Source organism: Rhododendron vialii, chromosome 6a, assembly GCF_030253575.1.
Source record: "Rhododendron vialii isolate Sample 1 chromosome 6a, ASM3025357v1".
Taxonomy (NCBI): domain Eukaryota; kingdom Viridiplantae; phylum Streptophyta; class Magnoliopsida; order Ericales; family Ericaceae; genus Rhododendron; species Rhododendron vialii.
In genome coordinates, this window is record NC_080562.1 from 26,027,304 (window position 1) to 26,041,077 (window position 13,774).

The 13,774-nt window shown below is 36.0% G+C and overlaps 2 protein-coding genes across 2 annotated transcripts; both read right to left on the reverse strand.

Moving 5' to 3' along the window:
• Positions 1–10,658: 10,658 nt before the first annotated feature.
• LOC131329957 (rust resistance kinase Lr10-like) lies at positions 10,659–12,173 on the reverse strand. Its single transcript, XM_058363404.1, has 2 exons — positions 12,017–12,173; positions 10,659–11,941 (listed from the first exon to the last, which is right to left on the reverse strand). The coding sequence occupies exon 2, from the start codon at positions 11,541–11,543 to the stop codon at positions 10,824–10,826; it is 720 nt and encodes a 239-aa protein (XP_058219387.1). The 5' UTR covers positions 11,544–11,941; positions 12,017–12,173; the 3' UTR covers positions 10,659–10,823.
• On the reverse strand, positions 10,659–13,438 carry LOC131329955 (putative RING-H2 finger protein ATL21A). Its single transcript, XM_058363402.1, has one exon. The coding sequence runs from the start codon at positions 13,240–13,242 to the stop codon at positions 12,277–12,279; it is 966 nt and encodes a 321-aa protein (XP_058219385.1). The 5' UTR covers positions 13,243–13,438; the 3' UTR covers positions 10,659–12,276.
• Positions 13,439–13,774: the final 336 nt, after the last annotated feature.

The window sequence follows — 13,774 nt, forward strand, 5'->3', positions numbered from 1 at the left end:
ACAGACATCGGACGAGAAAGTTATGACCGTTCGAAGTTGGGCGCAAACCCATAAAACGAGACAGATTCATGACCAGATTTCTAAAATCCACCATTAATTCAATTCTCAACGGTTTTGAGTGATTCTAGCGGCATTAGAACGGGCTCTAAGTCTAATCTATTTCATATGAAGAGACCAAAATTTATTTCTGAGTTTAAGATGACGAAAAAAACCCCATAAACAGTGACTGATTCTGCAGAATTTCAAAAATGAAAGGAACAACCTCAAACAACGAAGCAAGGCACGATCTTGCTACACAAACACCGCATAAATGCATAGCAAGAGTAAGAAATTCTTACCACAACGGGTTTTGAGCAAAATCCTAAATGACCCAAGCTTGAAATCACTAAAAACGAGCTCCACCCACTCTTAGATACAAGATCTAGAGTGAATATAAACCAAAAACAAGATAAATGAACAAAGATCAACAAGTAATTGAGAGGAGAGAGAGAAAAACGTGGGTGGGAGCTCAAAGATGAGAGCAAGAACACAAAACTTACCCATTGTTCTCCAAATACAAGATTCAACAGATTTTTGAGGTTGGAAACCCATGGATCTTGAAGATTTGAGGTTGAAATCATGAGTTTTTGGTGAGATTGGAGTTGGATATATAGGTAAGAGAGGGTGTTTCTAGGTTCGTGGTGTTTGGGTGTGAAAAAAGGTAAAGGAAGGTATTTATAGTGGTCCAAAAAGCGTGCTGAATTTTTTGAAAAACGACAATGGGTACCGGTACTGAAAAATTAAGTACCTGTACTGGAACCTTCAAAAGTCAAATTATTGTCCCAGCTCTGGACACTGGGTACCTGTACTGAAAAATGCAGTACCGGTACTGGCTAGACAGAAAAAATGAAATTTTGGCAACGGTCGCCAAATCAAATGCTACTCGCTACCAACACTTCCAAACATCATTTCAACATCAAAACTCACATTTTACTATTTTCCGAGTGCTCGACACATAATAGTAGACGTATATCTGTACACCCCCACAAACAAACGTACAACTTTATTAATAATACGTTTCTTTCATGCATTAAAAATTACCGAAATTATAATAATTTACGAGTCTCTACAAAATAACATCAGTACAACATTAAATTAAATATCACACGAGGATATTTTAAAAGATCTCAGTTTTATCAAAACCATGATAATTATGTTCATGTATAGTTTTTTTATCACGATTTGGTAGCTTAACAGAGATTGCAGAATTAGAAAAGTACAATTAATTGTATAAAAACTTAGGGTTATAGTGTATCTTTTTAATCATAAGTCTATGTTTTAGATGGTTTTACAAGTTCACTAAATCATCTCTACCTAAACATGTTTTAAAAAGTGCTCTAATAACCATGGCCATTAAAATCTTAATCCATAATATTGCACGATCGTGTTATTTATCCAAATAACCAAACTTGTTTCAGCTAAGTGATCAATTCATTTTTGGGTCATAGCCAGTAACCATAAGAGACATTTGGTAAATGTCTAAACCAAAATGAGTAGCTGGAATTCTACAAATTTCTCTCTCTTTTTCCGATAATAAGAAACACAGTACCCCTCTGGCCTTCATCATTTCGATTTAATACAATACAGAATTGAGAGATAATTAGAAAAGGGGAGCAGTGCAATTTCGCGTCTTGAGCAAGTAGGTCGGCGCATTTTGTTACTTTCACGCATGACATGCTTAATCCATGGATTGCCCAGCTCCTGGAGAAAGGGACATGCAAACAAGGATAACATTATGAAGTTGATGGTGGCTAGTAGTTGAAGTGACGAGGTTGAGGGCATTTGAGGCAACCGATTCGATTTCCACCAAGGATATGCATGTTTCCCTGTTTAAGAGTTTGAGCCCATGATAAAGAACCCAAATTTTTGCCGTGAAGCCCCAAACTGAGCCTAGTTTACTTGAAAAACTAGTGATTCACTTTTCTTGCCTAGCCAAGGGGTGAGGGGAAGAGTAAGAGTATGGAAATGAATCCCTAACCTCATGCGCAGTATGCGAGGCTATATGCCCCGCCAAATCCTGTTATTCTCTTGAAATGAGTGTTACCACAAAATTTGAGAAGTTTTTTTAGCTAACTCCTTGCTCAATAAACAAATATGGATGACATTAGGTTGGTTTTGTCCGGATTTCGCGATACTGTACCCAAATCCGAAATTATTACTTGCACCCAAAACGGAACTCCTACCCGACGAATATGTTTTTTGTGTTTCATAACCAAACCATACATTGTACACGATATTTATCGACAGAAATGTGATAATTATAGAAATGCTACCTATTTTATTACGTATTATTATTAGTAATAGTATTTCTATTATTATTATTGTTTGTATTTTTATTACATGTGCATGACACTTGGCTTAACCCTATGGATTTGAAAGTTATAAAGACATATGGCATGGTCTTACGCATTTGGAAGTTGAAGAGAAGTGGAAACAAATAATTGAAGAAGATAGAAAGTTATTTCTTACATATTCTATTTCCGATAAATAGTCTCTTTAGACTTCATTGTAAGTTCTCTCAAACAAATCAAAGAACTTGCATTTAATTTCTTTGTCGTTAAATTTTTTTCAGAAGAGTCATCTGATTCTGATGAATCATCTGAATCATCAAAAGTGAATGCCAGGACTGCTTCATCTGTTGTTTCATTGTCGATGGAAAACAGAGATTCAACATCAGCATCTTCAAGATCATCATCAATGAGAGCCAAAGAGTTCACCATTTTGTCTCTTGCTGCCTTATTTGGACACTGTTTTGCATAGTGCCCCTTCTTTCCGTATATGTAGCAGCGATCAGACTTTCGCTGCCCTCTGAACTTTTTCTTCTTGAAAAATTTCCATTTTTTCCGGCGTGAGAACCTGCCAGATTTTGGAAACTTTGAAAACTTGCCAGGAGATTGGAACTTCCATTTCTGAAAGTGTTTGGACTTCCGGTATACCCAATGGGTTAGGAGTTTATTTTATATGTCAATTTACGTTTCAATGTCTTTTTACTTACTTTTCTTTATATTCCGTTGCTCTTAAATACTAGTCTTTCAATTCAAGTTTTAGGAGTATGAGCAATTTAGAATCCCATGTATCGATTTCGTTCTTGAAAATATATGCCTTGCATCAACGATTTTCTTGTATGTCGATACACCATTAATTGAAGATTAATAAAAGTATCTTTCGTTAGTCTTCAATTATTAGGGGGTATTCCACTTTTTAAAAAAAGTACTTTTTGGAAAAAGAAGATAATTTCAAGCTAAAAAATTATGTGTTTACGCAAATAATTTTCCTACCAATATGAATCTTATTTGATAGATTTCATTAAGATCATTTAAACGGTGCAAAAAAAAATTGAAAAAATATTTTTCATTTTCATTATATTTGAGTTTGAAATTACCTTCTTTTTTCAAAAAATATATTTTTTGGAAAGTGGAACACCCTCTTATTCTTGCTATCAATTCTACATTTGATTTGACTGTCACTTCACATTCGATGAATTTCTGATTCACATTCGATGAATTTCTGAAACACAACGTGGAACCAAGGATTCACCTTTGGAAATAAGTCGCAATATTGCCCCTTTTTGTTTTGTTGTTTTCTTTGTTTTTTTTCTCTGTTGAGTCGCTCCGGAGGAAAAAATAGTGATTACAACTTTACTATAAAAATGACATTACCGATGAAGAAAAAATACTATGTCGGTCAATGAGGAATAGTGAATAAAATTGCGAGGGAAATAGTTCATTTAAGTTTTGATTGATAACAAAAAGAAGGGGAAATAAGCCATTAAGACAAAGCCAACTAACGTTCTAATAAAAGACTCTTGGATGGGCGGAATAGACTTCTCATTTTGACAAGAAATTTGTGTGACTGAGGCCCCGTTCCAGAACACCTTCTTAAAAAATAAATACTTATTTCATATTTTTAAATTCAAAAATAATATAAATGAAAAATAATTTTTCAATTTTTTTTGCACCGTATTAAAGATGTCAATGAGATCTATCAAACAAGATCCATAGTGATCAAAAAATTACTTGCGTAAGCATGTGATTTTTGAGCTTGAAATTGTCTTCTTAAAAAATAAGTACTTATTTATCGTTCCGGAACGGAGCCTGAGAAAGTCTTTGTGGTTTGTGATTTAAGGCCCACTCCATAAATGGATTGCAATGACTTTGTGGAGTCTCTGTTTGTCATGTCAGTCTTTGCTGGGCCCTCTCCATAATAATACAAGAAGAGGAAAACTTTTTTACCGAGCAACTAATAAATACTCCCTCCGTCTCTTTTTAAATGTCCTATTTCGTAACTCCAACTTATTAAAAAAACATTATCATTATACCTTTCACATCAACTTTTTTCTCCACTTTCCCTACTTATCCATCATCATTACATTTTTTACTCACTAACTTTTCAAAATAGAATCTACTTTTAGGGACAAAATAGACAATGTACCAACTTTTACCCACTAACTTTACCAAATAGACATTTATTAAAGGACAGCCCAAAATGAAATACTGGACTATAATAAGGGGACGGAGGGAGTAATTTTTATGGCGCTTAATTATGCGCCTTTAAAAGTATTTTGGACGGTTCAGATTGAAAATCAATTTTGACCTATAAAAATTAATTGTTATCTGTCAAAATTGAAAAACAGATCTCAATCATTAATTGCCAAAATTGACGGCCAAAATTGTGCGCAGCGGTGAATAACTTATTTGCATTTCTCTCCTCCAAGAAATATGCCGTAAGTGATCGAAAGATTTTTTGAACGAGCGAAGGTCATATTGTTATATAAATAGAACCACCACAAAAAGATGATAAAAGACTCTTTTCATTAGTTGTATGATAATGACATGTGACTTTACCGGTCTCCATTGCTTTTATGCATTTTATTGTTGGTCAAAAAAAAAAAACAAACTCGGACAAATAAGGGAAGATTTCTATCAAAATTGATTACTCTGGCATGCTATCTTGCTAAGTAATTGTCACATCGTACGTATTCGGTCCCCTAGATATTAGTCAAGGTGCAAATACCCTGAGATATGGATAAAAAACTATTTTTACTTCGTGGAATTATGTTCTTAAAAATTGCAAATTTTTTAAAATGAGAACTGTGAATGAATTAAGTTGTATGAAAATTGAAACCTAGTAACTTTTGTAGTAAAAGCTAAAAATGATTTTATAACTAACTTATACTCTCAAAGTTGAAAAGAAGTGAAACTCCAAAAGCTGTACAACATCTCTGCAGTAAATAGTTTGGATGGTGTAGTATTGGGGAAGTTTTTTGTGGTCAGAATACTATTGATGAAGCTGAAGCTGTTTTCAAAGCTACTAATCTTGTAGACATAATTTTGGTTGGTTCTTTTCCAACTGTGTTTTCTTTTGGTGTTTTGAGTGGCATATGAATCTGATTATCGGAGGTGAGCATCCAATTTTGGCTAGTTGGCATGGGATGGTTCCTCCCTGTTATGATGCTTTCGTGCCCTTTGATCAATCTCTTTCATCTTTGTACTTCCATTGTTGACAATGAATTAATTTCTTAATTTTCTTTTGGTTGATGAAAAATGAAAATTTATAAAACTAAAAGTTTGAGGCTATGTTCAAATTCTTCAAATCACTTTGAATCTAAAACTTCATGAGAGGATATTTGATAATAAAAAAAAAACAATCCACACTGTTTGAAGAAACTAAAATATATGAAATTAGTCTCCGAAAAGGCAACCTATCAAACCGGATCTCTCAATGGACCGCAGAGCTCACTAATTTTGACATCTGCTATGAGCCAAGGATGGCAATCAAAGCTCAAGTGTTAGCTACTTTTATTGCCAAACTGACCCCAAAATCTACTGAAGCAACAGAGCCTTAGCCGACCGAACCTGGAGGAATGGATTTGCTTCCAAGTGGCGCAGGCCGGCCTGGCAAATGTTCCATGGAGATGTGTGGAAGCTCAACGTCGATGGCACCTCTAATAACCGAGGTGCGGGGGCTAACTGGAGTTGTCATGGTCATTCCATGTGGCGTCATCCACTACTTTGCGATTACCGTTATTAAGTAGCATATGGAAAAAAATGAAATACCTATTCTCTTATTGTACAATTTTAGAATATACAAAGTGTGAGTCAGTTTCAAAAATTTGTTCACATTAAAAAAGTGCACATAAAATCGAACCCACATACAACGGATGCGATGTATGTGTATCATAACCGAACTACATAGCCTTCGATTTAAACCCGAACCAAAGTATACCCACTACAGTACTTGTTTTAAAATAAAAGGAAAATCAATCTTTAATAAGCTACCATCATTTTCCATTCAACACATTTATTAAAAATAAGGAATATCTTGAACTTTCACAAGCACACCTGTAACAAACACTATAATAATATATATACTTAAAAAGAAACCAAATAAGGCAAGTTAGGCAACATAATGCCAAGTTTACAGCCACACAACCTCTTGTTTACACTACAAAAACAAATATGATATAAATTATAACGTTAGGGACTATAAAATAGATTAAAAATGGGATGCATACAGAACCGTCTAGCCCATATTTCTTAACTTTATCTGCCCGCCGGGCGCTGTTAGTTTTGAAATCATAATACCCGACAAGTTTTGGTTTGCTATAAGAAAGTCTCGACACTTGTGTCGGCTGCTTTTGCTGGGTGTCTTTGAGTCTATAGTTAGTTGTGCTTTGTGCAGTAACTCATGTCTCGGATTAGGAAGTTTGGTGCAGTAACTCATGTCTCGGATTAGATAGTAGTTCGGATTATGAATGAATTGACTGACTTTACAAAAAAAAAAAACCATTAACCCTAAACTATTCAAACTGAATAACATCCCTAAGACTTTAATTCATTAGCAGATATAAAATAAAGCTATACACATGTTACCTATCGGTTTCAAACAAAATTTCCATATCTAGACTAAGGTCGATCGGTCAACGCAAAACAATGAAGAAATTGCGAGGAAAAGGGTTTGATAAGTTCCGAATTGTAACGATAACGAAGGGAAATAACCGCACAGTCATGTCTGAATCCAATTTATTTGCAAATAAAGAGATGTAGTTTATATAAAAGATAATCGTACACAAATTGCAGTCCCGATACGTTATCGAATTACAAAAGTAAAAACTACTCTATGATCTAATTACATGGAAATCCAAATCAAAATGTTTCGATAGATCTACAACCCTCTGAAAGGTGCTTAACCATAGCCCCAATTTTTGTTTAGTTACCCTGTTATCTTCTTAACTGGAGAGAATTAGTGTTTCTCGATCTTTTTTTTTTATTTTTATAAGTGGTATTTTGTATGTTTTGGGGAACTCGAGACATGAAACGAGAGTTAGGAAATGCTATTACATGGGTTGGCATGTTGATTTGAGCCTTTGGAGTTTGGAGGCCTTTGCCAAACCTAGCTTCTTTATGGAATCTGATTACGTGATTTTTCTGAAGGGATCTATTCTCTGATAATGATACGTAATTGACTTTGCCAAGTCTTTCCTTTTTGAATCAACTGGGGTTAGCTCAGTTGGCTAGGACTCTTGCATCTCACTAAGAGGTTAGGAGTTCGAGTCTCTCTACCTGCATGTAAGTATTCTTCTCTTAGAAAGCTTTTCCATTCTTTCTTTGTTTCTACCATATAATAGGCTTATTTCTTGTATTGATTGAGTTGTTGAGCTTAATTATCTCATGAACTTTCATAATTGATGTAGTGTTTTGAGTTTGTACTTTATACTTCATATCTGATATAAATGATCTCCTCTATTGATTGACCAAATAAAAAAATTCTTTCCTTTTTGGAGTCTTAGAAATTAACATGGCCACCAGTAATTTGCAAGACTTTGCTTTTTGTAGTCTCGCCTATCTTTGCTTTTTGGAGTCTTAGGAATTAACATGGCCACCAGTAATTTGCAAGACTTCGCCAAGTCTTTGCTTTTTGGAGTCTTGCCAAGTCTTTTCCTTTTGGAGTCTTAGGAATTAACACCACCAGTAATTTGCAAGACTTCGCCAAGTCTTTGCTTTTTGGAGTCTTATGAATTAACATGCCCACCGGTAATTGCAAGACTTTGCCAAGTCTTTGCTTCTCGGAGTCTTAGAAATTAAATTGCCCACCAATAATTGCAAGAGTTTCTGAACGAGTCGGTCTAATGGCCTAAAACAAGAGAGAGACATAAAGATCATATGAAAGACTAGACTTTGCCAAGTCTTTGCTTTTTGGAGTCTTGCTAAGTCTTTGCTTTTTAGAGTCTTAGGAATTAACATGCCCACCTGTAATTGCAAGACTTTGCCAAGTCTTTGCTTCTCGGATTCTTAGAAATTAAATTGCCCACCAATAATTGCAAGAGTTTCTGAACGAGTCGGTCTAATGGCCTAAAACAAGAGAGAGACATAAAGATGATATGAAAGACTAGACTTTGCCAAGTCTTTGCTTTTTGGAGTCTTGCTAAGTCTTTGCTTTTTAGAGTCTTAGGAATTAACATGCCCACCTGTAATTGCAAGACTTTGCCAAGTCTTTGCTTCTCGGAGTCTTAGAAATTAAATTGCCCACCAATAATTGCAAGAGTTTCTGAACGAGTCAGTCTAATGGCCTAAAACAAGAGAGAGACATAAAGATGATATGAAAGACTAAACTTTGCCAAGTCTTTGCTTTTTGGAGTCTTGCTAAGTCTTTGCGTTTTAGAGTCTTAGGAATTAACATGCCCACCTGTAATTGCAAGACTTTGCCAAGTCTTTGCTTCTCGGAGTCTTAGAAATTAAATTGCCCACCAATAATTGCAAGAGTTTCTGAACGAGTCGGTCTAATGGCCTAAAACAAGAGAGAGACATAAAGATGATATGAAAGACTATTCCTGGCTGTTCTTTGTCAATGACAAATGGCTTTTCCATTATTCCAAGTTTTCGTTGCTTTATGGAGTACAAGAAATATGGCCATGAGTGATTGCAATGTTCTGTTTGGTTTGAACTTTGCTTGGGTTTGGGGTAAATGAGTGGGAGACAAATAGACAAAGAATTGAGAGTAAGAATTGTAGAGAAAATTTATTAGAAACCGTGTACAAAGAGGAGTGCTAATATGCTCACCCTCATTTAGACCCTGATTACTTTGATGGGTGGAAAAAGTGTGGAATCCACCGGATTAAAAACTTTTTGGTGATATTGAGATTAGTTTGTGGTGGAACCCACACTTTGTTCACCAATTAGAGTGCGTGTATTGTTCACCCCCATTTAGTGAGGTGTATAAGTTCTCACTCACACAGTGAGAGGGGTTAAAGTCTAGAGATCCAAGGTGAACATAGCCTTTCTTTGAACGAGCCAAGCTCACATTGTTATTTATACAGAACCAACCTGACAAGATGAGGAAAAACTCTTCTCATACATTTTATGATAATGACATGTGACTTTGTCAAGTCTTGTTGATTTATAGAGTCCGAGTAACATGGCTATTAGTGATTGGAAAATTTTTACAAGAAATGAGAAAAGGCATAGACTATTATACTTATGAAAATTTTTATTTGGCTAAAATGCTCTTGCCTCAGGAACCGTAAAATATAGTTTAGATTATAGATTAAAGTTTAACTTACAACTATATAGATTTCGGAGTCTAGTATATGGTGAATTTTTTTTTTATCTAAAATGTGAATATGAATTAAGTTGCTTGTATTAAAACCTAGAAACACTTTTAGTAAAAGCTAAAAATTATCTTATGCATAACCGATATTTCAAAAGTTGAAAATAACCTTGTTAAATAACTGAAACTCCAAAAGCTGTAAAGCATCTCTGCAACAACATTTTGGATGGTGTAGTTCGGGATAAACTTCCTTGTTCGGTTGATGGTTTTGGATTTTGGATTCTAATCATTATCTTATTTCTCTCTCCACTCATTATCCCTATCTCCAATCATTACTCTTATTTTTCTCTTTATCTCTCTCTTTAATCATTACTCTCATTTTTCTCTATCTCTCTTCAATCATTACCCATATTTCCAATCATTACTCTATTTCTCACTACACTCATTACCTACAAAAGCCATTCATTTTTACTAGAGGTTGCTACTAGTTTTGGACTTTGGAGGTTTTGCTTTTGTATCATTTTTGGCCCTAGGATGTTGTAGACTACTAATATTTTGGTTGTAGAATAATATTTTTGGGTTTTGAAATAAGTAACATTTTCGATTTTCAACAGCAAGACAATTTTTCAATTCCGAAATTAAACTGATTGTAGTTTTTGTAAGTACCGCTTGAAGGACAGTCACATTGAGCAATTCAACACAAACCCTTCTTTTTTTTTTTACGAAGTACAGTGTGTGAGCTTCTGTGATGAAAAAATAAAAGACATAATGGGTCTTTTGTTTTTGTTAGGCACAAATTTATTAATTTTTGATATTGTTACAAAGACTAAAGGAATAACAACTCAAACAGCATCACATCGCTAAACAAAGTAAGAACAATCGTACGATCAGTTGAGGGACTTTATTGGCAAGTAATATAGGAGTTCGAGACTTAATTAGAGCTGTACATTACAGTTTCATCCTACTTATAGCAAGCTCTTAATTAAATGGTCAAAAGCCAAAAACAAAGCAATTCACAATTAATCAACAAGCAAAATTATACGTACACCATGAATGGCTCGACACACTCACAATAACTTCGAAAAAGCAATCTCGAGTTTATTCTATCGCTCGTAAATATTATTGGATTAAGGATACAACAGTAGATGAGTACAAACTTCTATCATGATACTTACAAACAAAAGACAGTGCATTAGACTCTCCTAAAAACACCAACCAATTATTGAGCAACACTTCTCTCAATCGGTTTCAGAAATGATCTCTAACACACTGCTAAAATGCCTTCCGCCCATGTTTCCCCTTGTAATTGACTGACTGGTGGTAGAAAAGGGATTTGGGGGCATGGCCAAAGTCTTTCCATCTCCCTCGAGCATTTGAACCACAGCTTTCATTGAGGGTCGGTCTCCTGGGTACCACTGAATGCACCAAAGTCCTACAATTGTTAGCTTCTTAACAATCTTGGCATCTCCACCTTCCTCAACTTCATTGTTATTTACTTCTTCGCGATTTAAACGATTATAAATCCATTCAGGAAAGTAAACTTCACTATTTTCTTCTGTACGAACATCAATGTTCTTCTTCCTCCCTCCAACCATTTCAAGCAACAACATTCCAAAACTATAGACATCTGACTTGTGTGACACATTACCGAAGTTTCTAGAGAACACCTCTGGTGCAATATAACCCACGGTTCCTCTAGCAGCTGTCATGGATACGATGCTTTGTTCTTTCGAGCACAACTTGGCTAGCCCAAAATCAGAGATTTTTGGGATGAAATTTTTGTCTAACAAGATGTTATGAGGCTTAATATCGAAATGAAGGATTCTTTGATCACACCCTTGGTGAAGATAATCAATTCCTTTGGCTATGCCAAGAGCAATATCTTGGAGTTTCTCCCAACCAAGTGAAGTTTTTTTATGATCAGATGATATGACCTTCTCTAGACAATCATTGGGCATGTACTCGTAAACAAGAGCCTTTTTATACCCGTCAGCACAATATCCAACCAAGCGAACCACATTGACATGGTGGATCGTACCTATCGTTCCCACTTCATTGATGAAGTCGTCACCATTTCCTGTGAAGTTGTTGAGGATCTTGGCTGCAATAGGCACATCATTGGAGAGCTCTCCCTTGAAAACAGTTCCATAACCTCCTTGGCCTAGTTTGTCCTTCAAATTATGAGTAATTTTCTTTATCTCCGCATATGTGTACCTTGTAGGCTTGAGAGCTCTGTAGTTCTCTAAAAATCTTTCAACCTTTAGTTGATCCTCTTTCTTTAAAATTTTGGATCTGTGGGCAAAATATGTAGCTATGACAAATACAACAAGAAGAAAAACGCCAGGAGGGATGAGACCTGCAAGTTTAAACAACCAAATTACTACGCGAATGTTGAGAAAAAATGAGGGGAGTAAAAGGAAAGACAATTCACCTTTAACAAGTGGGCTCTTTTTTTCACCTGTACATATAAGATAATAAAAAAACGCCAGTTAATTTATCATACAAGCGAATTCATATAATTATCAAGACCCAAGCTCTCTGAGGTCAATAATTGCAGAGGTGAGTACTATGGCAAGTCATATTCATTTTATGGGGTGGTTGATACTCACGTACAGCCCGCCGTTTCTCTTGGGTTAAAGAAGGTAGTTAACTTTTGACATTTTACAAAATATAATTGCTTTAAACATGCATCTAAAACCCAACTTGAAGAAGTTTATGTTGAATTTTTTCATTAATTGAAGAATCAAATAAAATGAAAGCGCGAGGAAAGTGAAGTAAATATTCTTCCTTTTCTTCTGAAGGATGAGAAGTACCTCCTGGTGGCATATGATAATTAGTGTTGTCAGGTTGTGGAATAGTGCCAAAGCATTCGGTTTCATGCTTCTTGCTGTTATTGCTACTACTCAATCTGCAGTACTGGCCTTGTTCTTCACATTTGCCACAACTAGGTTCCGACCAGGCTGACCGGCCCCTGGAGCAACCATAATTGTACCCTGTTTCGAACAGATGTAGACGTGGAATTGATGGAATGGTATCAATCTTTTTGCAATTCTTCAACAGGTTTCGCCTGATCAAATAATCCGAATTCAGCAAGTAGAGATTTTGACCTTGGCGGCTAAGGCATGGGAGTGGTGTATATTCTTCATAAATGCCATATGAATCTTCCCAGGAGGAGAGACAACTGAATACGGAGTATTCACAGAGAGCGTCATATGGATATACCAAGTAGAAGCGACAACCGAATACTCTGTATCCAGGGCCAATGTTGGACAACAATTGGAATGGACTGAAGGCAGATGTGTCGAATATTAGGCTTAGGTTTTTCTGATGCAGAGCATAATCACCGGAGAGTTCGTACCATACATACTGACAATGGTAATCGATGGATTCGACCACCACCTTGACAGAAAATGGGTTATCAAGCAGGGTTTCGTTGTTGGCCGGAGAGCAGGTAAGAGCGAAGTCTGGCCCATAGCCACAATGGTCCGGTTGATGATCCTTTAGCCAGAACGGGAACCGGATTTCTGGGCCCTCGTCTCCGCAGCTTGTGGGCAGGCACTCATCGCCACGATCACGATCGTCTGCTTGGGCTCCAACCCCTGACAGCAACAAGAAGAAGAAGAAGAAGAATAAGACCATCAGTTTGTTCTTAGTCATATCTGTATCTTCTTTAACTCAAAGGACCCTCTTTTCTTTGCTCCAGGTGTTGCAAAAATTAAAATAGAACTGCTTTGAATTTGATGCAAAGCTATGTAGGTGCTAAGGTGTACCATAGAGATATTACACACTGTTTGGTTAGATATTGATGGGTAAAATGGTCCACAAATTTTTGGTCAACGGTAGGATAATTTTTTAGCTCATTGGTTACACATTTTCATAGTATCAGAGGATTAGTTACATGTTTGATTGGTGGAGCTACGGTACCCCTAAAATAGAGATACTTTATTTTGATAAAGTACGTCTTTTTTTACAGTAAATATATGCATTTTCTAAGTACTAATTAAGAATGCTGCTACAGGTACATCAGCTTTAGCACAGACAGCGTGTATAGCACGCGTTTGGGCCACTCTCGGGTCCAACAAAGACAATCGGAGCCGCTCATTTTGTTCAATATATTTTTCGTTAGGTCCCTGCAAAAAATCAGCTCCATCCGACATCGATAAGAGCGTTTCCGAAGCGTCCAAAATTG